The sequence below is a fragment of the Pholcus phalangioides genome, unplaced genomic scaffold (genome assembly GCF_987345545.1).
Source record: "Pholcus phalangioides strain wild (caught in Gottingen) unplaced genomic scaffold, Ppha-v1.0 ptg000010l_1, whole genome shotgun sequence".
In the NCBI taxonomy this organism is placed as follows: Eukaryota; Metazoa; Arthropoda; class Arachnida; order Araneae; family Pholcidae; genus Pholcus; species Pholcus phalangioides.
Window position 1 is genome coordinate 5,273,824 of NW_028301603.1, and position 27,331 is coordinate 5,301,154.

At 36.9% G+C, this 27,331-nt stretch overlaps 1 protein-coding gene across 4 annotated transcripts in view; it reads left to right on the forward strand.

Annotated features, from left to right (window-relative positions):
- Positions 1 to 27,331, forward strand: part of LOC149080791 (neuronal acetylcholine receptor subunit alpha-7-like) — a 265,283-nt gene that overhangs the window by 194,194 nt on the left and 43,758 nt on the right. For all 4 annotated transcript variants that reach the window (XM_089237471.1, XM_089237473.1, XM_089237472.1 and 1 more), the window contains exon 2: positions 1,780 to 1,919. In XM_089237471.1, coding sequence (XP_089093597.1) covers positions 1,780 to 1,919 — 140 coding nt within the window. The remainder of the gene's footprint in view (positions 1 to 1,779; positions 1,920 to 27,331) is intronic.

The following is a 27,331-nucleotide window of genomic DNA, read 5'->3' on the forward strand; positions in this document are numbered from 1 at the left end:
AGAGCGAAAGGGAAACTTTTCCGGGAAAAAATCACGAAAATTCTGCGAAATTTTAATTCGAAAAAATTGTAATATTTTATACCGCCCCTCCACAGATCCTTTTTCACGAGAGCGAAAGGGAAACTTTAACGGGAAAAAATGACGAAAATTCTGCGAAATTTTAATTTGAAGAAATTGTAATATTTTATACCGCCCCTCAACAGATCCTTTTTCACGAGAGCGAAAGGGAAACGTTTTCGGGAAAAAATGACGAAAATTCTGCGAAATTTTAATTCGAAGAAATTGTAATATTTTATACCGCCCCTCAACAGATCCTTTTTCCACGAGAGCGAAAGGGAAACTTTTCCGGGAAAAAATGACGAAAATTCTACGAAATTTTAATTCGAAGAAATTGTAATATTTTATACCGCCCCTCCACAGATCCTTTTTCACGAGAGCGAAAGGGAAACTTTAACGAGAAAAAATGACGAAAATTCTGCGAAATTTTAATTCGAAGAAATTGTAATATTTTATACCGCCCCTCCACAGATACTTTTTCACGAGAGCGAAAGGGAAACGTTTTCGGGAAAAAATGACGAAAATTCTACGAAATTTTAATTCGAAGAAATTGTAATATTTTATACCGCCCCTCAACAGATCCTTTTTCCACGAGAGCGAAAGGGAAACTTTTCCGGGAAAAAATCACGAAAATTCTGCGAAATTTTAATTCGAAGAAATTGTAATATTTTATACCGCCCCTCCACAGATCCTTTTTCACGAGAGCGAAAGGGAAACGTTTTCGGGAAAAAATGACGAAAATTCTGCGAAATTTTAATTCGAAGAAATTGTAATATTTTATACCGCCCCTCCACAGATCCTTTTTCACGAGAGCGAAAGGGAAACGTTTTCGGGAAAAAATGACGAAAATTCTACGAAATTTTAATTCGAAGAAATTGTAATATTTTATACCGCCCCTCAACAGATCCTTTTTCCACGAGAGCGAAAGGGAAACTTTTCCGGGAAAAAATCACGAAAATTCTGCGAAATTTTAATTCGAAAAAATTGTAATATTTTATACCGCCCCTCCACAGATCCTTTTTCACGAGAGCGAAAGGGAAACGTTTCCGGAAAAAAAAGAAAATTCTGTGAAATTTTAATTTTATGTAATATTTTATACCGCCCCTAAAGAGATTTGTTGTAAGAAGATATTTCATACTTTGCCTGGATTGTGTTTAGGCATTCTATAGAATGACTAGTCATTCTATAGAATGCCTAGGCAAAGTATAGAATAAAACCGGTATTTCATACTTTGCCTGAAACGACCAGGCATTCTATACAATGCCTAGGCATTCTATAGAATGCCTGGATTTCATACTTTGCCGGTAACATACAATTGCATTTTTTAACATGCCAGACCAGGCCAGAACCAGATTTTTAAACCCATGCTCAGCTCAGGAAGGCTGATTGTGGGATTACAAACGGGCCCTTAATAGGCCTATGAAGAAATAAAAGAAAGACTGTGTATTATGTAAGTCAGTAGTGAGAGCTTATACAGTTGTGTATGAGAAAAGAGAATTTGGTCGAAATCGGGATTCATGGCATTAGAGAATTTTAGCCCAGGTTTAGTCAAATTCAATTTAAATTAATTTAAATTTTAAATTCCAACTTTTTCCCCAGAAGCTGCAGGTAAAATGCTGCATTTTTTACATGCGTACTTTTTCAATTATTTTTGAATAAAAATAATTTGTTGTTACGCGTCAAACGATAAAATTATTATTATTATTTTTTTCTTTTGAACAGAATCTGAACAAGGACCACATGAAAAGCGTCTGCTTACCGATCTTCTAACAGGGTACAATGTCTTAGAGCGTCCAGTAGCTAATGAGTCGGAACCTTTACTACTAAGTTTTGGTCTGACGCTGCAGCAGATTATCAACGTGGTAAGTGGTTAGTTTCACTTTGAAAAAAAAAGAGAAAACGATTTGTAGAATCATTTTTGAGGAGCTTTTATTTGCAAAAGGAGACATTTCCACAATTAACTAAACTAAAGGGCCCTACACACGCTCAGTTGACCTGCACAGGCGACCTGAAGGGAATGGTTTTTCGATTCGGTATAACTGTGCAGTTATGCCTGCGCAGGTATAACTGACAGTGTGTATGGGCCATCAGGTATAACTGCGCAGTTATTTTTTCCCGCTTTCTTATATTCGCCCTTCTTTCTTCCCTCTTCTTTTTTCACTGATAATGTAATAGAACAACTGAATAACTTGTTTTGGAGAGGGATTCCATTTAATTAGAAGAAATTTTTCTAATGGCGTAATTTTCACGATATTTTCTTACAATTTCATATAATAAAAAAATCGAAATAAAATTTTAGAAATATTTCGACCATTGCTAGAATTCGCAATTTTGTTTCTGAAATCACTCTTTACAATAAATTTGCCCGAAATTATGCACCGAAACACACAAACTCTATATTCAAATAATGTGCTATGACTATTAATTGTTTATTGATTATTTAGAGAGAAGGTCTCTAACCAGGGTTCTTGGAGATTTTAGGGCCCCGTGACATAGTTAGTTATTGTTTGCAATTGTTTGCAATTTCAAACGCAGGATTCCCACTCCTTTCTTGACCGAAAACCAGCAAAGCATCAATAGGACAAAAATCACTGTAATTTATTATTTTCTTTTACATTTCATGAATCTCATTGGATTTGTTTTTTGGACACATCTCGTCAGATTGCAATGAATTTCAACTTTCAGCTCAAACACTGAAAGAAAAAAATTCGGATGAAATTACGCTAGTTAAACGTAAGAAAATAATCGAAAAATTCTTTGAGAGAGATATACGATTGATAATATAATTATATCATTGAGTAATACTATTAATATACATACTGTGCTTAATAATAAGTCAATTTCTAATTGAGTTGATTTAATCGTAAGAGGTCGCGTGAAAATGGGTTTTCTTTCAAGGAAAAACACTACGTAAGTTACCATAAAAATTTTCAAGTCAAAAAAATTATTTTTTTTAAATCGACGCTATCGCGAGAAAAAAATGCTATCATACGATGCTGAAGGAGCATGTATCCCCTATCTGTATATTCAGAGGAGAAACGATGCTTGTTTTCGAAGATACAGTCGACGCTCGTTATGAGAACTTCATGTTATAGCGATCATTCACGTTATAGCGACAAAGACTGGTAGGGTAAGTCCCAAATCTTTTATGTTTTACCTATATAACGACCGTCCCAATCAGGCCCGACCACACCCCCCAAGTCTCCCCCTCGCTACGAGCTAGCTCCAAATATAACGTCCATTCTCGATGGGACGAAGGGGTCGTAATATCGGGCGTCGATTGTAATACCAAAATTTCTGTTTTATTGCCTATACGTATTGTCATAATCACTGTAGATACGGATATCATTCTTGATAAGCATGAGTAGGCAGCAGTGCCTTTTACATAAGTCATGAAAATCGGTCATTATGAGAGGTTTTGGTAACATCAAAATACATTATTGTACTTATGGTGTAGCTTCAACAAACATCTTCCGTTACAGCAGTCTTCCTCAAAGTGTGCGTCGCGGTTCTTGGGCGTCACCCCCCTGCCCCTCCCCACCCACATCCTGTCGCAGGGCACAGAGGCTATTCTCTTTGTCGAGCCGCCACTATAGTGAATTTTTTTAACGTGGGAAAAAAGAATGATTGGAATCGTCTCGGGCTCTGAAACCAGAATCCTGATCCCATTCCCATCTTTGTGGGGGTTGGGGGGGGGGGAATGGCTCGAATAATGACAATATTCATGAGTAAAACCAGCCCCCGGGGATGCAGGACCCCAGATGGTGTGGAGATCTGTGACAGTAGGCTTTACCGATCAATTTACAGTTACAATACATCTGGAATGTACAGCGCACATTCAAAGGGAGAAAAAAACACTTTAGCTCTGATGAAACAAGTACGAATTTCTGTGTGCAATATTAGTTTTCTTTCCTTTTTTTTGCCCAAGGCCGATATTTACAAAGGCTTCCTTGGTAAAATGGTCTGAGTTTTCGAAAACTGATGTTTTCCTCTCGTCCCCCCATCACCCCCTTGTGTCCATTCATAACCTGAATAGTCCTACTTTGGGAAACACCGATTTCAACACTCCACCAGAGTTTAGTTCAGAGTTCAGTTTAGTTTTCACGACTCGAGGTTTATAATGACGAGTGATCTTCGAAACGGGCAGCGCGAATGTTTGGAAGAATTCATTGAAATGTATAGGAATGAGAAATGCTTGTGGCAGGTGAAAACCAAAGATTACCATAACAAAATTAAGAAAGATGATAGTTATGAGAGATTGGTGTGGAAAATGAGAGAAATAGATCCTCTAGCGAACAGAGACAGTGTTGTTAAAAAAAATAAACAGTTTGCGAAGCAATTTCCGAAAGGAAATGAAAAAAAAGAAGCTTTGAGTAGGTACCTTGATCCATTCTGAGAAAATTATGCCAATCTTTTGGTGCAAATCTCAATTCCTGTAATAATTTAAAGTGCGAATATTGTTGCCTTTTTTTTAAACCAATCTTTGTACCACGTTACCCGTTTTTTTTTTCTTTTTTTTGAGTTAATAACTTTCAGTGCCATAACCAATCCAACTACACCCCATGGGTGGAGATACGGTGGGGAGGTGAAGTCGACAGATCTAATGCATGGTGTATAGATGAATCGACATCATCATCATCTTGCCCCCCCCAGCAATAATGACCGTGCCCCCCCCCAGACTTCCAAGTCTATCTCCGCCTATGTTCCAGAAGCTTCGCCTGCACAGGTATAACTGAACGTGTGTAAGCCCCTTTACAGTGGAAGTGAAAAACTTTTTTTTCTCCGGAATGCGCTGTTTTACAAAAGTGGAGAATAGCTCAACATAAGGTTGAGTGGTATAAGAATATTTATGCAGTCGAGAGTTCTTATAAGGTACCACCTTGGTGATTCGAGAAGTGTATGCTATAAACAAAGTGTATGTTATAAGTAAGGTCTTGAAATTAGCTAATAAGATGGCAGTTGTTTCAGTTGTTTTAATGCATAAAGCACATTATTGACATTGTCTCGGGCAAAATAAGCTTATGCAGCAAGTAATATAATTTAATATAGCATGACTATCACGCTTTGAATTGATGTCTCCTGAGGAGTTTTGAAAATCCATTGGAGTATAGTACGTACACGATACGTAGAGCATGCATACATTTTCTCAGCTCCTCAACTTAATTGATTTTACTGGTATTACTCGAGTTCATAATAATGGTTTTCTTTCAAAGTTAAAAGGAATTTAAAAAAGGCAACTAATGTTCACATGAATTTTACTTTGCCACCAATCAACGGGAGTTTTCATGGTCTTTCAATAGATAGAAATTAGATGCTTTTAAAACGGTGCGAATTTCTACTTTTACCGACCACAATAATCGTTTATCACTGCCATCTACTAAGTGATTCAAAAACAACAGATAAAGTGAGCATTCAGCAATTTGAAAAAGCATATCCATAGAAAGACTGAATTATATTTTAAATAACACATTTTTTTTTACTGTTAGAATATTTTATATTTGTTACTAATGGGTAGCGCTTTTTAACCGTAGAGATGCCCCGTAGACCATTTACTATCTGTCCAGGGACTTCGTTAGTGTTAGTAGACATCCATGCCCGAGAACCGGGATTCGAACCCAGACCAGCGCAGTCAGAAGCTAGTTCCCTAACCACTGGACTACCAGGCGGCAAATATTATTAATAAATATTATGAATTTTATGAATATTTACATTATAAAAATTATGTACATTAAGCTATCGGTCCCATGCAATTTTATTTCGGCAAAATATTTATAATTATTTGAAAACAATTTTACGACTTTCTGTGAAAAAAAAAATCACGTGTTATGTACTTTATCGGTCCAAAATATTTTTTCCCAGTTAAAGTTTTTTTTGTTGGGCCGCAAATTTCTCTCATTTTTGTCCGTACCACAGTTTTGTTTTGTGTATTTGCGTATTTTTGGCTGGTCCGCAAATTTTTCACCTGCATTTATGTACTTTTTGCACGTCCATCAGTTGCTTTTCTCATTTGTGTATTTTTTTTTGCCAGTCTACAAATTATTTTTCCGATTGTACAGGTTTCCGAGAAACTTTTCAACTATCATCACTGGTGCGCAGTTGTGAAAAGGTTGAAAAACATTGTTCTCCACGATAATAAGATAAACATGTCCTATAACCAATAGAAAGGGTGCACGTCCTTTCCAGTCCTTGGGCCAGATGTGTTGCATTTCTGACTATCGCGGGCCATTATGTGGAACATATAAAATGAATATATGTCCCGTATTTTACGGGACCTTCCCGAAAATTTTTCTTTTCCAAATTTTTTTTTGTAAAATGTTTTTCCCTTATTCTCAAAAAGGTTCAGTTGAATTTTTAAAACGAAGAATTAGACATAAAATTCAGATTATTTTCATAACTTATAAATTATATTATGATAATTATAACTATCACAATTAATTATAGTCACAAATATATTCATGTCACATATTTCTCAAACGTATACGTTTCTTTGGTAAATTGCATTTTGACCGCATTTCACACGATTGGCTATTTCGCATCGATTAGTTCAGTGATAGTTGGTACATTTGCTTCTCTTTGGTAGTTTTTTCGGATGTAATTGACAACTTCACTTTCATCTGACAATTTTTGGCTGCAATTTCACCTGCATTTGACAACTTTTTGACTGTAATCAACTTCAACTCCATTTCGCAATTTTTGGTTGTAATAAGACTTGATTTTAATTTGACCTTTTTTTTTGGCTGTAATTTGCAACTTCGCTTGCGTTTGACAATAAAATTTAAGCTATCGCACATAGGATCCCATATTCATTATCATCAACCATTTCCAATCCACTGCTGGATGAAGGTCTCCTCTAAATTTTTGCATTTTGCTCTGTCTGATGCTTTAGCCATCCAGTTGACTCCTGCCACTTTCCTGATCTCGTCAATCCATCTTGCGTGGGGACGCCTTCTCGGACGTTTAATACCACGGGGGTACCAATCTGGAATACTTGTGGTCCATCTGTTGTCCTGTCTTTTTCAAATATGAACAGCCCATTTACAATTTTAAGGGTTTATTTCTTTTCATGATATCATGTAACTTTGTTTGCTTCCTTATCCAAGTGATTCGTTTTCTGTCTGTCCTTGTGATACCTAGCATACATCTTTCCATGCTCCTTTGTGTTGTCTGTAGCCTTTGTATCGTCTTGCTTAGGAGTGACCATGTTTCAACTCCATAAGTCAGTAGTCATAGCACACACTGGTTGAAAACTTTTTTTTCAGGCCTAGTGGCGCGGGACTGTTCAGAATTACACAGTTATTTTCCAAAACTGCTCCATCCAATCCTGATGATTCTGTTTATTTCATTACTGATTCCATTGTACATAGTAATATCTTGTCCCAGGTATACATAGCTTTCTACTTCTTTTTTTCTGTGTTGTTGATCAGGATCTTCTTCTTCAGAGCAAAAGAGTTGAACGTAACTTTAGTCTTTTGCAGATTCATTTTCAAACCGACCTGAATAGTTTCGCCTTCGCCAGTTCTTGTATCATTTCTTCTAGTTCTCCTGGATTACTGCAGATAATAACAATGTCGTCGGCAAAACGCAAATGATTGAGAAATTCTCCATTTATTTTAATTCCTTTTTTATTCTAATCCAGTTTTTTGAATACTTATTCTGAAACAGCGGTAAAGAGTTTTGGGTGAGATATTATCGCCCTGTCGGACACTTTTTCCCAGTTTAATCTTTGCTTTTCCTTTATCCAAACGAATGGTTGCAGTTGCTTTGTCATATATTTTCTTAATGATATTGACGTGTCTTTTCTATCCAATTACTTCTAGTGCCTTAACAACAGCAATGTGAAGACAGAGTCAAACGCTTTCTCAAAATCAGTGAAGGTCGTACACAATGGTAATTCGTATTATTTGTGTCTCTCTATGAGTTCCACTTCGAAAGCCTGCTTGTTATTTAGGTTGAGCTTTGTGTAATGTGAATTCAAGCCTATGTCAGCACGATGGTGAAATTTCTATAGATTACTGATAAGAGACTGGCAATTTGCCTGTTGTGGCGTTGTATTTGTATTTGTAATTGGTCGATAATTCTTGATATACTCTTTTTCGACCTTTTTGCAATGAAGAACCATCATTGCGTTGTTCCAATCTTCAGACACATCCGACTTTGTGAGACAATTAGCAAACAAAATAGCTAGCATACTGACAAATTCTTCTCCTGCTTCCTTAACAATTTATATTGAAATTCCATCTTAACCTGGGCATTTTCCTTTTTTTTTTTCATGCGTCTTATATAGCCTTGTAGACTTGTTTCAGCACAGGTGTTACTTGTACAAAATCTGCTCTATTTTCTTTTCTTCTTAATTCTTTTCCTCTGTTCCGATTTCTTCCTTCATTTTTGTGTAGAGAAAATTCCTCAACAATACTAATAATTTAATTTCCATCTTTTGTGATGGTTCAATCTTTCATTTTTAGTGTAAAAATTTACTTTCTTCCTACACACAGCAGCGAATTCGAGAACCTGCTGGTCCACAGGCATCATGACTACTACTACTTCACCAAACACCAACTCTGGCCATATCGCTATATTGCAATTTACTGCCATTAATGAGATGGGTTGGAAATGAATTCGATGTCTATTGGTGGTGATCTTCAGTTCGTTAGGGAAAATATCTTATCTATATCCTCCCTCGTGTTCGAACCCGGGACCGTGACAGCAACCTTCACGGTGGTAAACGAGCATCTAACAACCACGCCACTCGGGTGTCTGCATCATGACTGGTCCGCTAAATTAAATATCTCTTCGGAATAATAATAATAAACTTTCCCGCGGGGAGGGGCCAGAAAAGTTTTCGCTACTGGTCCCGTGGAACACCGCAATTTTTTTTTTCTCGGTGGTCCGATAATCAGTGATCTCGGACCAGCGGACCACCAATGATTTCGAACGCTGTGTCATATGTCAAAAAATTCTCTTCTTTTCCTGTTATGCCACTAAAAGCTTCAAAGACGCGATGACAGTCGTCAATAGCATATAAGCGAGCCTAGTATGCCTTGAACCACACATGCTAACCAATGGCCCTCTGAGTTATCTTCTGTGGCCCAGGACAAATAACAAAACCACACAAGTGGCTCAAGAACGATCATCAAATCATTCAAGTAGGACACATTTCCAGATCATTTACGCTACCCATCACATGTGTTCCGCGAGTTCTGTGAAGACGTCATATGTTTTTGACCAATAGGTCACGATTTTCAGAACATGAAAGCACATTCAAAAAAAGAACTTTTTAGTAGCATAAAAAAAAATTGAAAATTGTGACGTATGACATTTCGCTCGAACGGCAACAAAAGTTTGCAGCATTTACCAATGAATATAGTCACGTGATTTCGTATGATTTTTCACGTGACTTTTCGCCTCCTCTCTACTTTGAACTTGACGCAACTAAAAATTGAAGAAAAAGTATTCATTTTAATTTTTATTCGAAATCCGTTAGAAAAAAAAACTAATTTCTCAAGAATTTGATGGAAATTCTATTTCAAAAAATTTAATTGCCGTAGTATTTTCGTAACCAAACAGGGGTAAAAAAAAAAGAAGACAACAAGATACAAATTACTGAGTAAATAATGAAAAAAAATTAAGAAACTCTCAGAGTAACATAATTTTTATAATACTAAAAAATAGAAATTACCAGAAAAGAAGAAAAAAAAATCAATTTTACTTTTGTGTGTAGAAATGAAAAAAAAAAATAAATTCTGAAAAAAGAACAGCTGTTCGAATACAAAAGATAAATTTTCTTCTCGATTTTTCTTTTTTATATAATAACCATGTCAAAGTTATTTTACTTTCTTCGCTTATCCAGTACTTAATTGTTTTTCCGAGAAGAGGGGAAAAAGAAAATTATTATAATAAAATGAAAGAAAAAGGGGGAAAAAAAAGTTATTATTAAAAAGGAAAATCCTATTAAATGGGAAACTGGGGGAATTTTTAGAAAAAAAGCTAAAATAATAAAAAATAACAAATTTGTTTTTCTTACTTATTATTATTTTTTTCGCGGTCTCCAGCCACCTGCTAGCGAGTATATATCATGTTCCAGGATATTAAAAATTAGCCGTTTTCCGGCAATAACCGGATCAGGACGGCGGAAAATATTGCCGGGGAAACGTCAGGGAGGAGGAGTAATATGTTCATACCAACTAGAGATTTTTCCTTTCATAAATTACGCATTTCTTTCTGTAGTTTGAAGCATCGAATATAATCAAATAAAATCACATTCATCCGTTTTCACACGTACATGAAGGTTTGAAATTAATTTTTGTGAAACATATTTATCCAGAGGCTAAGATGCCTGTACGGATGATTGAAAATTAATGTAATATATTGAAAATGATGTAAATATATAATAAAAAACATGAACAAGAAACATTAAAAAAATATATGTACAATACAACATAAGAGAGACAAAACTATGAATGTGTCAAATGAAGACTGTAATCATAAGAATAAACAAAGAAAAATATATACACACACAACAAATAGAAATATCAATGTATGACGAAAAATTTAAAATAAATAAACTATTAATTAAAAAGCTATATATACATGTGGGGAAACGAATGAAACACACATACATGGATCACGCAAACAAGGACAAATTTTTTGAATTAAAAAATGTGCATGACTAGCTATAACTAGCTTCAATTACTGAGAGGATTGAAAAAGTGACAAACCATTATAAAGGAATAAACTATTATACATAATACTGGCCGCATTAAAGAAGTTACAAACCATTGTAAAGGCATATGCATGTCTGAAACGCATAGGTAGGGAACCACGGTAACCAAAGTAAACATTCCGAAAGTGATTGTTGAGGCACGGAAACCATTCTTGCCAGACATTTTTTGCCCATTTTGGGCATTGGCCCAGATCTGACAAACTTTTAAAGCAGCTTGTCGTTCAAGTTGGGCCCCGTTTGCTATACATGCAAAATTTAGCAACGATACATCGAACTGTAGATTTGTATAGAGAACATACACACACAGATAGACAGACAGAAAATCGTTTATATATATATATATATATATATATACACACTATATATATATATATATATATATATATATATATATATATACACACTATAATACCCGGCGCTGCCTGGTTTATCTTCAATGAGGCTTTTTGGATCACGTGGTATCTCCCTTCTTTCTTTGAGGGACATACAAACCGTGCCTAAGTTAACCAATATGGCGACTTCCTGCGCCACTCATGAAAGAAACAAATCTGGATTTAAAGAAACGTAGAAGTGAATATACGGGGTGATTCATAAAGAATGATCTGATTTTAAAAAAAATCTTAACTATTCACCTTTTAATCCGTTTTAATCGAATAATGTATAGGTATAAGGAAGGAATTCTCGAGTTTCACGCAGTTTCCGACCGGTAGCGCTAATGCTCTTCCTTCGGCCGCCACTTCAGTGTTGGTTAAGATTGTCTTCTCCCAAAGTTGGAAACCGATTCGTATTACTTCATTTTCCAGCAAGACGAGCACCACCACACTGGAGCTTGCACGTTCGAGAATTTTTGAACAAAAATTCCATTCCTAAACGATGGATCGGCCGTACGTGACCTGATGATTCAGTCAAACATCACTGGCCTCGAAGATCACCGGACCTCACAGTGAGGAATTTGTTCTCGTGGAGAGTTTATAAAAAACTACATTTTTGTGCCTCCTCTTCCAGCTACATTAGCCAAACTGAAGATACGCATAACAGCAGCCGTGTGAGCGAATATGCTCGCAAAAGTTTGGGGCAAATTTGACAACCATATAGACATATGCCGTGCATCCCAAGGTGGACATATTGAGGATCTTTAATTTAGTTTGTAGAAAAAAACTTCATAATTAGCCATGCAATATAAAATTAATCTTAAGTGTCTATGTTCAATATTTTTCGTAATATACCCATTTCAAATCGGGTGATTCTTTTAGAAACACCCTGTATATTTTGTTTTCCTTTTAGGCACTAGGTATTTTCATTCCCCCCCCCCCCCCCCGAACTTCAAGTTATTTGAGTTCAGGTCTTACTTCAAGTTGGAAACTGTTATACATAATACTTTGCAGCATTAAAGAAGTGACAAACCATTGTAAAGGCATATTCACTTCGGAAACGCATTGCTGGGGAACCACTGTAACCAAAGTAAACATTTCGAAAGTGATTGTTGAGGTCCAGAAACCATTGTTGCCCGACAGTTTTCTCGCCAATTTCGGGCATTTACCCTGCTCTGACGAACTTTTAAAGTAGTTCAATCCGGGCCCTGTTCGGTATATGTGCAGAATTTGGCGGCGATCGATTTAAAATTGTAGATTTGTATTTATATAAAATCAATTTTATATATATAGATTAAAGTGGCGAAGCTACAATGCAGCGTTTCTCAACCTATGGTCCGCGGCAATGGCATAGATGGTCCACAGGCAAACTTGATAAAATTAATTTATCATCCCTTGTAATTGATATTAGTAATATCCATATTGGGTTCAAATAAAATGATACCTTCATATTTCAGGTCCACCACACATCATCGAGGAGAATGCAGGAAATTGCGATCTTGAATACTGGATATCACTAAATTTGGCCGAAAATTGCAATTTGTCTTTTTGAATGCAATTCGCTAATTACTGCTAAAATTGCTGAAAGGTGTGGAAATAAAGGGCTGCTACAAATCACAGTTAACAAAAATGTACAATGTTTAACGGGAAAAAAAATATTCAACAGATCATCGGATGACCGTATTTGATTGAGGAAAAATACGGTGAACTGGAATGATAAGTAATGATCCATAAAATACCGAACATCTCCAGTTGTCATCAAAAAACGTTGCCAAATGTAGGCACAATCAGTGATGATCGTGATTAAAATTTCTAAAATATTAAGAAAAAAATTATAAACCTGACAAATACGTGAGAGATGAGTATTTATAATTTTTGCCGTAATTATCCATAATGTCATTTATTCTTTTTTGAAAACACTGTGTATTACGATTTTAGCAATTATTTCAAATTAACTACTGTTGAAAAAACGGGACACAAGTGTATACAAAAAATAATCGGAACTACATCAAAAAAGGCAAAGTAATTTACGGTTGAGGAAAGATATCTTTTTAAAATCGTCATTGTTATCAAATAAAGACGTATTGCGGTTTATATGATCAAAGTGGGTGTTTGAATTGATTTTGCAGGTTCTGGAGTATCATCAGAATCTGGTAAAACAATAGTTTCATTTTAGTTTTCAACAATACTGTCAATAAACACCCATTCCTTGTTGTTCTTGTCGCATAAATTATTGCTAGTATTATTCACTTCTAACTAATTTAATACCCGTTTTAAGCTCATTAGCTGTGTATTGACCCATCAAATTCTATAGCAGAAAGTCACGGCGCGAAGCTCGTGACGTCACTGAACTCGACCATATCACCTGTAGTCATTGGATATACTGCAAAAAAAAAAGGTAAATGCTTCGCATTCGTCGGCCTGCTATATCTAATGGACGACTTCAGTGACGTCAAACGTTCGCGCGGAGGCTTTCTGCTATAGAAGATGTTGGTTGAGCTTACTTGTGTGTAAGCCGTTTCTGTATATTCTGTCAAGAGCAGAGGATATTTCCGCATTTTTTATATAGTTTTTCTTTTCTACGAACCACTCATAGCAATTCGATTCTCATCCTATTTTTATTATATTCATGTTTTCTCCTAGTGCGATGTTCGAAATTATTTTTAATAGAGGTTCAATACAAAAATGCAAACATTTGGTATTGCATATTGATGTCAACATGATCCTCCCAATTGTATTTATAATTACTTAGAAAATTAGAAAACATATTTTTACCGATTCATTTTTTTCATTTGGCTTTAACAAGATTCTGTTTCTTTCATAATATCATTCATTTATTATTTCGATTTTTTTTTGAAGTAATTTATTAACTATTTCGCAAAACGGAAGAAATTTATCAAAATTATTATTATTTTTCGATACTTTAGAAATCTTGGAAATTTAATTTTCGGGAATATTTGTGATATTTTTATATTAAATTTGAAAATATGTACATTTTTTTTTTTCAGATGAGATAACGAAAGTAGTTTATTTATAAAAATTATATCTTAAATTTAGATCTTAGATATTTCTAGATATATTTCGGAGCTCAAAAATATATCGGAAGCGGATATCTTCGACTGCAAATATAGTGGAGGCAGTTCCGAAAGGAGAGAAAGCAGACATACTCGACCGTGAATGTAGCCTAGGCAGATATTTTTGAGCTGCGAATGGAGTAAAACCAGGCACCTTCCGCTGCAAATGGAGTGGAGGCAGGCATCTTCCGCTGCAAATGGAGTGGAGGCAGGCATCTTCGGCAGTGAATGAAGCCAAGGCAGGATATCTTTGGCCCCGAATATAGTGGAGGCAGCTCCGAAACAAGACAAGACAGATATCCTCAGTTGCGAATGGAACGGAGGCAGGTGGATCCATTGTGATGTGTTGGACAAGGACTTATTGTGTAGGTGCAACGGATTATCCCATACTTTTCGGGACAGAAACCCTCCCCCCATATCATTCTTGGGAGGAGCGATCGCACCCCATGTGGACTCGTGCTTGCTCTAAAGCACGGATTTCATCAATCAGCAGCAGTCTTCCCTTCAAAAAAAATTTTTCGATCAGCCAACAGTAAAAACCCACAACATTCAAAGTATCTCTCAGTGTTGTCTAATTATCATTTATTAAAATTAGACAGCACATCACTGAGAGATCTAACTTTTTGATGCCCTTATTTCGGGAACTGCAAACCCTACTCTAAGCTGTTGGAAACACTTCTGCTAACTGCTAAAATGGAATTGAGCTGCCAGCGTCTGTTATTTTCTGTTGCTTACGACACTGAAACAACAATGGAAACATTTAAATTACTCATTGGCTTAATTTACTCATTGGCTTCCGGAACGATTTGTCTGTATAGGCTATCATTTCTAAACTTGAGATCAATTATGGACTCAATACAAGATTACAATTTCATGATTTTCTGTGAAAATCGGTTTCCAAGTACAGTTAAGCAAAGCACATTGTGTTAGAGCTCTGAGTATTTAATGTTTCTTCGGGCTCGCACGTCTTCACATTAAGACCGAGAGCCTTATCTCCCGAGCCCCCGATCAATGAGTACCCCCCTAAAGCCAGATCGGTCCTCGAAAACAATTAATGAGGGTAATTTCTTGTCTGGTTGACAACAGGGAAGGAAGAACATAATCCTTCAGAGTTCCCGGAAACACAATAGCACACGGATACGACCGTTTCACCATTGTTTCGTTCAAGAACGGGGGAAACGTTGGGTGGTCTCTTGAGGGTTCTTGAGAATGGGGTGGGGGGGTGGGAATGGGCTTTTCAACCGATTAATGAAAATCGTATTATGACGACGCTATTCATCTTCTTATTGGACTTATTTTGTATCCCCTGGTCATGATAAATGGCCGAGAATTTGAGCACGAGAAAGAGACACAAATCCATGAGTTCCTGTTTGAGAACCCACCCCATTAGCATAATTCACTCGTAAATGTCCCGATAGAATCCATTTCTTGTATTGTTGCTGTAAATCCACGAGTCTTAAAGAGCCTGAAACTGATGGATACAATGTATATTCTAGACGTGAATCCAACGGAAAGGATTTACTGTAATGGCCATGGGGCAGAGGAGCTATAATCTGGAACCCAGACTTTAGTCTTTCTCTATTAAAATCGGAAATGGTGGTTACATTTTTGAATGTATCATAGGAAGTGTCCGAAAAATTCATCGCCAGGTAGTTCACCGGCAACAATTTATCACCGCGCAATTCACCGAATCGGCCGGTGAGTGGATGAATAAGCAAGTGAGCGAGCTGGTGAGCAAGTGAGTGAGCAGGTGCGTGAGTGAGTGAGTCACTGATACGGCTACTTACTCGGTCATTCATACGGCTTATTTGCCTGCTCATTCAAGCACTCATTCGGCTACTCACTCGCTCACACAATGAAGACCTTAACTTGTTCACACACAATCGCTCACTTGTTGAATCACTCATTCACTCACTCACTGGTAACGAACTGTTGTCGGTGAATTTTTCAATCTATGAAATGCGTGGCGGTGCATTTTTGTCACTGAAATTTCGCAGCGAAGCTTCCGTAAATCTTTATAAGATGCAAAATTCGATTGACATCGATACTTATGAAATGCATCTTAATCGATTCAATGCATCGATTTTAAAAGTATCCCTTAACACACCATACCGAAAGCATAAAAAGAAAAAACTGCAGGGCAGCAGCTGCATCCTTTCCGGAAAAAAGCACAGATGAATAAGAAAGAGGAAAACAATGCGATAGGAGATGATAATGGCAGGGATAATGCGCCAAAAAATGGCTCCTCGAAATCCCCATCTACGTATATAAAGCGTGACTCCATCTTTTTCTGTGGATTTCCCATATTTCCTATTCTTCCTTCTTATCTATACGTGGCCATTAGCCATGCCCATCATCATCTTACTCTGCTAAAACTACTACGACTGCTGTTTATCCCTCCGTAGAAAAGAGCTTTTTGTTATCAAGGACATAGATGGTGTTTAGAGCCTTCATACTATTGCCTCTACGGTCCCTTGATAACAACGATTTTGCAGATGCCTTCCCATGATTGTGCGCATGTGCACAATACAATGACTATCAATAATGTGAAGCTGGGTATTATAAATTCTTGGTTTATTGAAGCCAGTGTAAAGTAAACATTTTATTTTTTAACCACTATTGGAAAATCAGCCGATCATTCCTCCGTGTAGTGACATTTACGTTCTAATATTCTTACTCATTCTGGAGTTCTGAAAATCAGAGGTATACGAATTCTGAAAATACGGAATATAAATTTGAGTTGTATATAATTTAATAGTGTATGAGATTTTGTGTATTTTTATGTGGCATTAAGACAAGTACGGGAATCTAGAAGAAAGTTACATCATAATGAAGTTCTTTGACAGTTTATACCCAGATCATTTTCAAGAAAAATCAGTGCACGGTTTGAAAAGAAAACAAACACAACTTGTATATTCGACTCAACAAGATTTTTTTTTGATAAATCCACCGTCTGATGTATGATATACGTATTTAAAGATGAATATAATGATCTAAAATTTCAAATCAGTATTTGTAACTCCAAGAGAAAGAGAAGACATAGAAGGAATGCTTTAAAAACAGCTAAGAAATATATTAAGAACAAGAATGAGAAGATGAAGCAAGAAAGAATTCTGAAAACGGACATGCAAATCTGAGTAGTACGCGTCGGACGAAGATGTTCCATAATATCATTGAGAGAACTCGGTAGTCAAATCCTGTTTCCGGAGATGGACAGTCAGATCTTTTTTCCCGGAGATGAATAACATTAGATCTTGTTTTCGGAGAGGAATAACATTAGATCTTGTTTTCAGACATGAATAACATTAGATCTTGTTTTCGGAGAGAATAACATTAGCTGTTGTTTTCGGAGAGGAATAACATTAGATCTTGTTTTCAGACATGAATAACATTAGATCTTGTTTTCAGACATGAATAACATTAGATCTTGTTTTCAGACATGAATAACATTAGATCTTGTTTTCGGAGAGAATAACATTAGCTGTTGTTTTCGGAGATGAATAACATCAGATCTTGTTTTCAGACATGAATAACATTAGATCTTGTTTTCAGACATGAATAACATTAGATCTTGTTTTCGGAGAGAATAACATTAGCTGTTGTTTTCGGAGATGAATAACATTAGATCTTGTTTTCAGACATGAATAACATTAGATCTTGTTTTCGGAGAGAATAACATTAGCTGTTGTTTTCGGAGATGAATAACATTAGATCTTGTTTTCAGACATGAATAACATTAGATCTTGTTTTCAGACATGAATAACATTAGATCTTGTTTTCGGAGAGGAATAACATTAGATCTTGTTTTCAGACATGAATAACATTAGATCTTGTTTTCAGACATGAATAACATTAGATCTTGTTTTTGGGGAGAATAACATTAGATGAATAACAGTAGATGTTTCGAATGCTGTAAAATGAAATGTTAATTCCGAAGATGAAAGGATAAATCAAATTGATGAACATATACAATAAAATCTTGTTTCCCATGCTGATGAATCAGATATTGATTCCGCTGCTGATTAATCAGAATCTGATTTCGAAATTGCACAGTCAGATCTAATTTCAAAAGCTGTTATTGTTCCCCAATCTGTGAGGTTAAACTTTGTTCTGAAAGACAAACAGAAATCTTGTTTCAAAGCAAAACAACATCTTGTTTCTAAATCTGAAATTTTCAGATTATATGGGCCATAAAAATTCTTTCTCGCCCTGGCATTTTGATGCATTAAAATGGCAGCACATAATGCCTCTTATTTTTTTTTATCCTATCGCAAACGAAAAGGGAAAATAATAGCCACTAAAAAAATGTGAACCAGTTATAATCTCATAATTATTAAAATCATTATTTTGCCCGTTATGGAGGAAGGAAAACTTCTTGGGAATGTGGGGCTTTCAAAATGGTTTTTTTTGCAACATTTTTATAGCTTCCATATTGTTTTTTGCTATTCAAATACTTTTGTTAAAAAAAGTAGTGAAATGAAATTTCTCCCTTTTTAATAAAACTATTTCGCCCTCAGCTTTTAATAAATTACTTTTTTAAAGGGTATAACAATTCCCCGACAGGTGGCACTGCCCGATAAATTATTATCTTGGTGTTCAATATGTCCTTTCTTCTACATCGAACCCCACTCCAGTCTTTCGCTATTGGGTACCGCTTTCAAAGATGGACGGTCTAATCGTTTTTCTTTTCAACGACCATTCATCAAATCTTTTTTTCTGAAGCTAAACGGTCAAATATTGTGTCCAAAGCTGAACAGCCGGAACTACCATCAAAGTTGATCAATCCTATCGTGTTTGCAAAGCTGGACAGTTGAATTCGTGTTCAAAGCTAATCAGTCAAGGAATTTTGTCTTCAAATTATGATGCAATCTGATGGAATACAAGATCAAAACGTCATATGAGGTGATGAAGTTTGAAAAGATTACTACATCGTACGCAAGACCGAATCTCGAACAAAAATGCAGTACGGGCTCACATGACATAAAACTTTATAATCTGGTTATACATCTTGAAATATGAACGGAAAGGTGTTCTGAAAGCGGTTTCTTAATTGCATGATTATATGCAACAACGTATGAGGGCTACAAGCCTTTACAAAGGTCTGTCTTTTCCATCTCGTTTCTTTTAAACTATTGGTTGCTATGGTGACTTATGTTTATTATTTTTGATTATTTTGTTTTTTTGAGCAGTTTGATCTGCGTATTCGTTGTGTTCGGTCGCGCTGTTCCTTCCGTCCTTGTATTTTGCTTAAGCCGGGTTTTCCTAGGAATAGGTTTCTTGCGCCGCGTGAACCGAATTAGACCATTTCGCGCCGGCAGAAACGTGCTACATAATCATGCTACGCGTTTGTGTTTTCCTAGAGTGGCGCATCAGATCAGGGTGGCTATACAAAGTATATGGCCTTGGCATCAGCTACTCCGCATCGTCTGCATGCTCAGGTTTCAAGGGAAGGGAAAGAAAACACACAAGAGAGTGAAGAGAACACCGGCAAAAGGCGCGGCGCGTGACGCATTTGACTCATCCAGAAGCAGTCGGCCAATCACGCCCGACGTAAAGCACCGTCGTGAGCCGTATTACGCTCTGTAGGAAAACAGTCGTACTGCTTTTCTTATTGGTGGGTGGACGGCGTGTCTCCCTGGGCGAATCACGTTGCGCGCGGCACAGGAAACCTGCTCCTAGAAAAACCCGGCTTAATAAAATAATTCATCGTATTTGATCCGTTTGTCTGTAATAAACGGGGCAATACATACATGCAATCATTTGTAATCTCTATTATAGCATTCTCAAGAAATTGCTAAGACAAATGATGAATTGGTACATAGAGAAAAAATTAAATTGATTAATGGTAAATAACACGGATTTAGAAGAGGATTCTCGACGGATATAGTATTATGGAAAAAAATCCACAGTGGTGGTCGGCTGAAGTTGGTTTTCTCTGGTTCCCAACTTCGAGGCGCAAATGCGAGCCGATCTCCCCGTTAAAAAGTCTCACCACAGAGAGCAACAGACCTACAAACAGTACAAATATTCAGTCACGACACATCACTCACTTCACTTTTGAGATATAGATGGCAGCACTGAAAAATCATACACAACACTACATACGCACTCAGACTGTTAGGTACACACAATTACACTTCCGGCACAACTCACTAGGTAGAAAATTGCCTATGTATGGCGATAGACCTGAGTGGTGCTCTGTTAAAAAAAAAAAAAAAAGTACTATGAAAATCACCTATAAAAGCACACACTCACCGTTACAGTGTAGACCGGACCAGAATTGAATGTTTCCGTAATCGCTTAGCCCTTGCAGGTTTTCTGGCGACAACCTGCAATACCCTGTGTGTATGTACAGGGAAGAAACAAGTTTGTGCATGTGCGTGAATTGTGTAATGTACGCATGTGTGTGTAGAGAAAGAAAAGTCATATAAAAAGTCTTGCCCGGTATGCAAGAGGGTCTGGGTTCGAGTCCCGGTGGAGACAAGATGACTTTTCTTTCCGAGTTCACCTCAGCATAATATCCAGAAAATAAAATGCTTCCTTGATATCTCTTGGGCTGACGAAAAGCCATCTATCTCTCTAAAACCGTCCCACCCCTGGGGGCCAATTTCTGAATTTAAGAGAGGTACTAATGTCTCTATTTCACTGCCTCACGCCACAGTGCGTGAAATAAGGAAGGCAGGGTCATGTCTCCAAAGAGGATTGTTTACAAATCTTTGCAAAATGAGTGCTCATCGAAGTCAAACACAAAGCAACACAGTCTAAAGGATTATAAGCCACGAAAGGTGGGAGGAAAATTAGCTGATGTTATGCTAACCAAAACCCCAAACATTATAAAATGTTACACAATCGAGAGAAAACTTTTAGAGATATTTTATGAATACAGGAAGAGTTCATGCTGAAATTTTGTACGAGCGAGCCCAGTCGGCAGCAAAGACACTGTAGGACTGACATCAGTCATGTAGCTATATATTCAAGAACATCAGAGGAAAAGTTATAATAAAGACAAAATGCATACGATTTTGGTATTGTAACTGCAACAATTCCAATATCACATGGATTTGATAAATTAATTGTTCAATTTAGAAATAATAATAATAATATTCAAGAATACGAAATAGAAACCTATTGCTGATGTCGCAAAAATAAACATAAAGCAAAATTACAAGGAATGGTATAAATAGGATAAACAAGATATACGGAAGACTGGATGTTGTGAAGATGTTAATTATTTTAAGGAAGGAAAAACTCACCTCTGCCTCTACCGGGAGTCGAACCTGGGTCCCTCGATTGCCGGACGAGTGCTCTGACCACTAAGCTACAGAGGAGATTTTCCTTCGCTAGAGCGTATATCACAGGTTCGACTCCCGGTAGAGGCAGAGATGAGTTTTTCCTTCCTTAAAAAAATTAACATCTCAAATAATAAATATCTTCACGACATCCAGTCTTCCGTATATCTTGTATTAACAAGTGAAGAGCGACATTCATATCAAACAGGATAAAAATTGAGTAAATTATAAGATAACATGAAAATAAATGACGTAAATGCGATTTACTGCCAAAAAAATAGAGATATATAACTGCTTCTGAACTGCGATCACTTTATCATTTGATCAGAATTTGCGATACGAAATGAAATAATACAGTCGAATCCCGTTTTAACAAATACCGTTATACCGAAAATCTCTTTTTAACGAACACTTTTCTAATCCCCCAGATAAGTTTACATAAGAACAATGCAAATTTCTTTATAACGAAATTTCGCTATAACGAAGTGACTTCACCTGGAGTTCGTTATAACGGGATTCGACTGTAGAAATAATCATGAATAAAAAAATATAACAATATTCCTAGCAATGCAAAATAAGTGAGAAAATACAATTTGCATGCTAGAAGTAATATAATACACGAACAAGATATAAGAATATAACCCTGAATAAGCGAGATAAAGTTGTTTTTTTTTTCATTCTAATTAATTACATTTATACTCACAATACCCTGCATAGATATCTTTCTGGAAATCACACCAATTCGTCAATCAATCCCCGTAAATTGGCCTACGAACACCGTTATAGTAGGCAAATGAAAAATATCACACAGTATAAATATAAAACAGACGTAAATATTTCTGCTAAAAATGTGCAAAACAAAAAGCACACGTCGCGAATGCCAAAAAGCAATGCATAAATCGAAAGACTTAATTGCAAACGTAGTTTAAAAGACAATGTTGAGTTTCATCAGTTTTCTCATGGGTAAAGAGGTTTCATAGGAAAAAAAAAAAAAGCTCCGCAACAATGACAAAGACAATCCAACACCTTCAGCAACAGTAAACACTGTACATTGGTTTAATAAGTAAACGTGGAACAAATATCGTACTATACATAAAACGGGAATACAACAACGAAAAAAATACAGATCTGGAATCTCGTGGATAAAGAATATAATAAGATATAGGATTTTTTTTTTGTTTTTCTCTCCTTATATTTTCCGGAGGAAATACCTCTTTTCTCTCATGAACACAAAATCCTGTTTCCGGAATAATTCATTCCATTAGCAACGGATTGTTTACGACGAGGGAAAAAAAATGCATCTTTTTTTCTTCTTATTATTGATATATTCTTCCTCCGAAATAAAAAACCTCGGATGAAAGAAATTATTGACAATGCGATTATTAATGGATGGTGGTCATCCATCTTTGTTTGGGAAATCAACAGGTTCTGGTTAGTTTCTATATATTGGGTGGAGAATTTAATGGAATATATTCTTTTTTTCGTTGTGTGACTATTTGAGACGAATTTGTGTTGTTTTTGGACATTGTTATAGGATCGGGAATAATTAAAATCTTTATATATGAAATGATGCAGCACCTCCTAGAGATCGAATAATTTGACAAGATAAAAAAATAGTAAATGAAATCATTTTCGATTGTCAAATACGGCATTTTTGTTTAAATCGGGACGTATGGTCATGACATATATATCAAAGACCAAATCTTAGTTGCACCCAGGTCAAGCCAGCACGTCCTAGAGATAGAAGGCCTCCGCATTATGCTTGTGACATCAGTAAGTTGTCTATTTTCCCTCAGAATATTCAGGGGAAAAAATTCCCTGTTCGTGCCAGTATCATCGTTGTGAGGAAAAGAAATGATCGGGCTCAGAATTGGCGATTTTTCTATGCCCCACATCCGGTATTTGTGAGCCAATCAGGAAGATTCTTCGCCAAAACAAGAAGAAACGAAATAGGATGCTGTGTTTCAAAATGTGGCAAACTTACTGGGTATTCTGAATGACGTTTATGGCAAACCCCTGCGAATTGTTGGCGGTGAATTTTCCGTAAACCGATCTTATGCCGAACGGGACAACCCCGTTTTGCTTTAGAACAGTGGTTCCTGAACTTTTTGAGTCACGGAACACTTTTTTTAGGCGAAAAGTTTATCGCGGAGCACGAATGTTCACAGCGACACCGAAAGCCGCGCTCGACCATCACCTCCTAAAGATACAAGGCCTCCACACGGGTTTGCCATAAACGTCCTTCAGGCTAGCTAGCAAGTTTGCCACATTGTGAAACACAGCGTTCTGTTTAGTTTCTTCTTATTTTGGCGTAGAATCTTCCTGATTGGCTCACAAATACCGCATTGTGATTGGTTGGGGGGCATAGGAATCGCCAATTCTGAGCCGATCATTTCTTTTCCTCACAACGATGAAACTGGCACGAGCAGGGGTTTTTTTATCCCTTGAATATTGTGAGGGGAAATGGACTACTTGCTAACGTCACGAGCAGCGTACGAAGGCCTTCTAACTCTGGGAGGTGCTGCATGATGTTGTTTGCATAAACACTTGTTAATGCAAGATATACAGAAAACTGGATGTTGTAAAGATATTTATTATTTGAGATGTTGATTTTTTTTTTAAGGCAGGGAAAAAAACTCTATCTCCTCTGTAGCTTAGTGGTCAGAGCACTCGTCCGGCAATCGAGGGACCCGGGTTCGACTCTCGGTAGAGGCAGAGATGAGATTTTTCCTTCCTTTAAAAAATGAACATTTCAAATAATAAATATCTTCACAACATCCAGTTTTCTGTATATCCATCATTAACAAGTGGAGAGCGACATCATGCAGCACCTCCTAGAGATATATGGCCTCCGCAGTCTGCTTGTGACGTCAGTAAGTAGTCCATCTTCCCTCAGAATATTCAGGGAAATAAAAATTCCCTGCTCGTGCCAGTATCGTTGTTGTTAGGAAAAGAAATGATCGGCCCAGAATTGGCGATTTCTATGTTCCCCATACAATTACTATGCGGTATTTTTAAGCCAATTAGGAAGGATCTACGCCAAAATAAGGAGAAACGAAATAGGATGCTGTGTTTCAAAATGTGGCAAACTTGCTAAGTAGTCTAAATGATGTTTTTAATAAGCACTGCAGAGGCCTCCTATCTCTTGGAGGGGGAAATTTCGTCATAAGCTCTGCCCCTCTGAATCCTGACGCATATTGGTGGGATTAGAGACGTACACCGGGGGGAGGGGGGGGGGCATAGGGGGCCCTTCCCCCTCCGACGATCAAAAATTTATTTTTTAACGGGAAAAAATATTTTTAAATTCAATTTTTTTTCGGAAGAAAATGCATTTATCTATTACAATAAATTTATGTTACTTTCAATGCCATTTGAAAGCTATGAACTCAAAATGTATCTTTAATAAATTTGTTGCGTCCCTCCCCCTCTAAGCCATATAATGATAAATCACATGAAGGCCCTTGGCCCGAGGACCAAATATGGCCCTGGGGGTTATCTGATGCGGCCTGCCTTCTTTAAACATAATTTTGTAAAAATGAACTAAGCGGCACATTTACAGATTGCTGTGTATGTGTCCCGTGTTATGTGTGTTAAGTGTCTCGTGGTACGATTCCAGAACATTTAAGCGGCCCGTGGCATATCACGTAGATGACCCGGGACACAGTTCCGGAACACTTAAGCGATCCGTGGCACATTTAGAGATCCCTCGAGTGACATTTGACGTAGTTTTAGAGCACTTAAGTGGCCCCCAGTGCGGTTCTACATCACTCAAGTTACCCGCGGCATATTCTCAGATTATTTAAGTGATGCGTGGCACAGTTCCAGAGCACTTAAGCGGCCCGGACATATTTCCAGACCACTTGGATCCGCGAAACATTTAGAGATCACTAAAGTGGTTCTGTAGGGTGTAGGGCACTTATCAATGGGGCGGGGGATGTTACTTCAAAAGTGCCCACAAACTATGTAAAGGTTTTTCCCGTTTTTGGCGCAACGAGTAAGATGCTATAAAAATATTTCATATTTTTTTAAAGGGTGGTTGATGACGTAAGCATTATCCAAACACCACCCCCTTGTCATCAAAAGTTAGCAAATCGGACCCCCCCCCCATCGATGATGACGTAATACTTGAACGGCCCCTAATACAGAAAACTACGCTTACCTTGCCATTATTCTTGCGTTCATTTTCCAAGCAGGTCTGTCACTTTTGAAACATGTTGTTGGTATCACATACACTGTACGTCGATGGATCTACTACCATTTGAGATTTAAAAACAACTAACTAAAAATTATGAAGATATGAAGAAAATTAAAAGTAGATTTCACATTATCTCGCCCAAACTTGTGCATCACTTTAGGTGCGATTTTCCTATTGAAGCAGTATCGTATGTGAGCCTTCTATCAGGAGAGAATTCGACAAGCACTGCGTAGATTTTGAACAAAACCTACAGTTTTAATTGCCGTCTATCCTTCTCTACCGCCCCATTTTGGTCATTTGCTTAGCACGAGGGATTGGACTCGAATCACGGCGGAGACTAGATGAATTTCCTTTCTGAGTTCATCTCGCGGCCGCTGTGGTGGTCGAGTGGTCATAGTGACGAGTCCCACCGTCGCCACAGTGGTGGTCGGCTGAAGTTGATTTTCTGTGGTACCCAACTTCAAGGCGCAAATGCGAGCCGATCTTCCCTTCGAAAAGTCTCGCCACAGAGAGCAACAGTCCTACAAACAGTACAAATGTAATTCAATCACAACACATCGTTCACTTCTGAAATGTAGATGGCAGCACTGAAAAATCAAACACAACACTATATACGCACTCAGACTGTTAGGTACACACACAGTTACACTTCCGACACAACTCACTAGGTAGTAAATTACAGATAGATGGTGATAGACCTGAATTGTGCTCGGTTTGAAAGAAACAAATGAGTTCATCTCGGCATAATGTCCAGAATACATCAGATTTTTCTGGAAAACCTGCATCTTTTTTTAGCGGGTTGCTGGGTTTTTCGCGAAATTTACCTCGAGTGCTATAATATTCATGATGAATATGATATTTTTCTTCTGCCTTGTTTGCTACTACTCATTAATTGCAGTAAGATAATCAGAAATGACTTCGTAATATTCGCGGAGGTAAAACTTGAAGACGAGTTCTTAAAACCTGTTAAATTAAATGGCGTTAATTATTATTCTTGTGCTATTTAGTGCATAAAATTTGCTCACTGGACCAAGTAAAGTGAATGTATTTCTAGGTATTTCACAATACAAAAAAATGATTCGTATGTTACATCCACTCGAAATTTAGATTCCCCCCCAAAAAAAAGCCTTCTTTTAATCCAACTATAGTCAAAATGCGGAAGAAACTCAATTACGCAAAACTAGAGATCTTGAAATCACTAAAGCGTAATTTATTTCTCCAAGTACGATATTAGATTTCACCATACACGTGCGAAATTAATTACTGGAAAGAATACAGTAAATAAAGAAACGTTTTCAAACTGTTTAGAAACAGTATTGGGTTGTTCTGATTTATAAACCAAGATTTGATGTTTTTTGTGCAGTCCCAAATTATTTATTTATTTATTAGACAAAACGTCACAAAAACACGGATAGAAAACTACAAAATAAACACTATTTGACCCAAAGAGACAATTTCTTGGGCAACCCTTTAAAGCGTACCAAAACAGTAATAATAAATAGAATGAGTACAGAATAAACATCAACTCTCAGTATCCACATCAACTTTTTCTTGAAGAATACTACTTAAATGTTTAAATGTTACCCCCCCCCCCATCTGAAATCACAGTGATTAGTTAATTATGA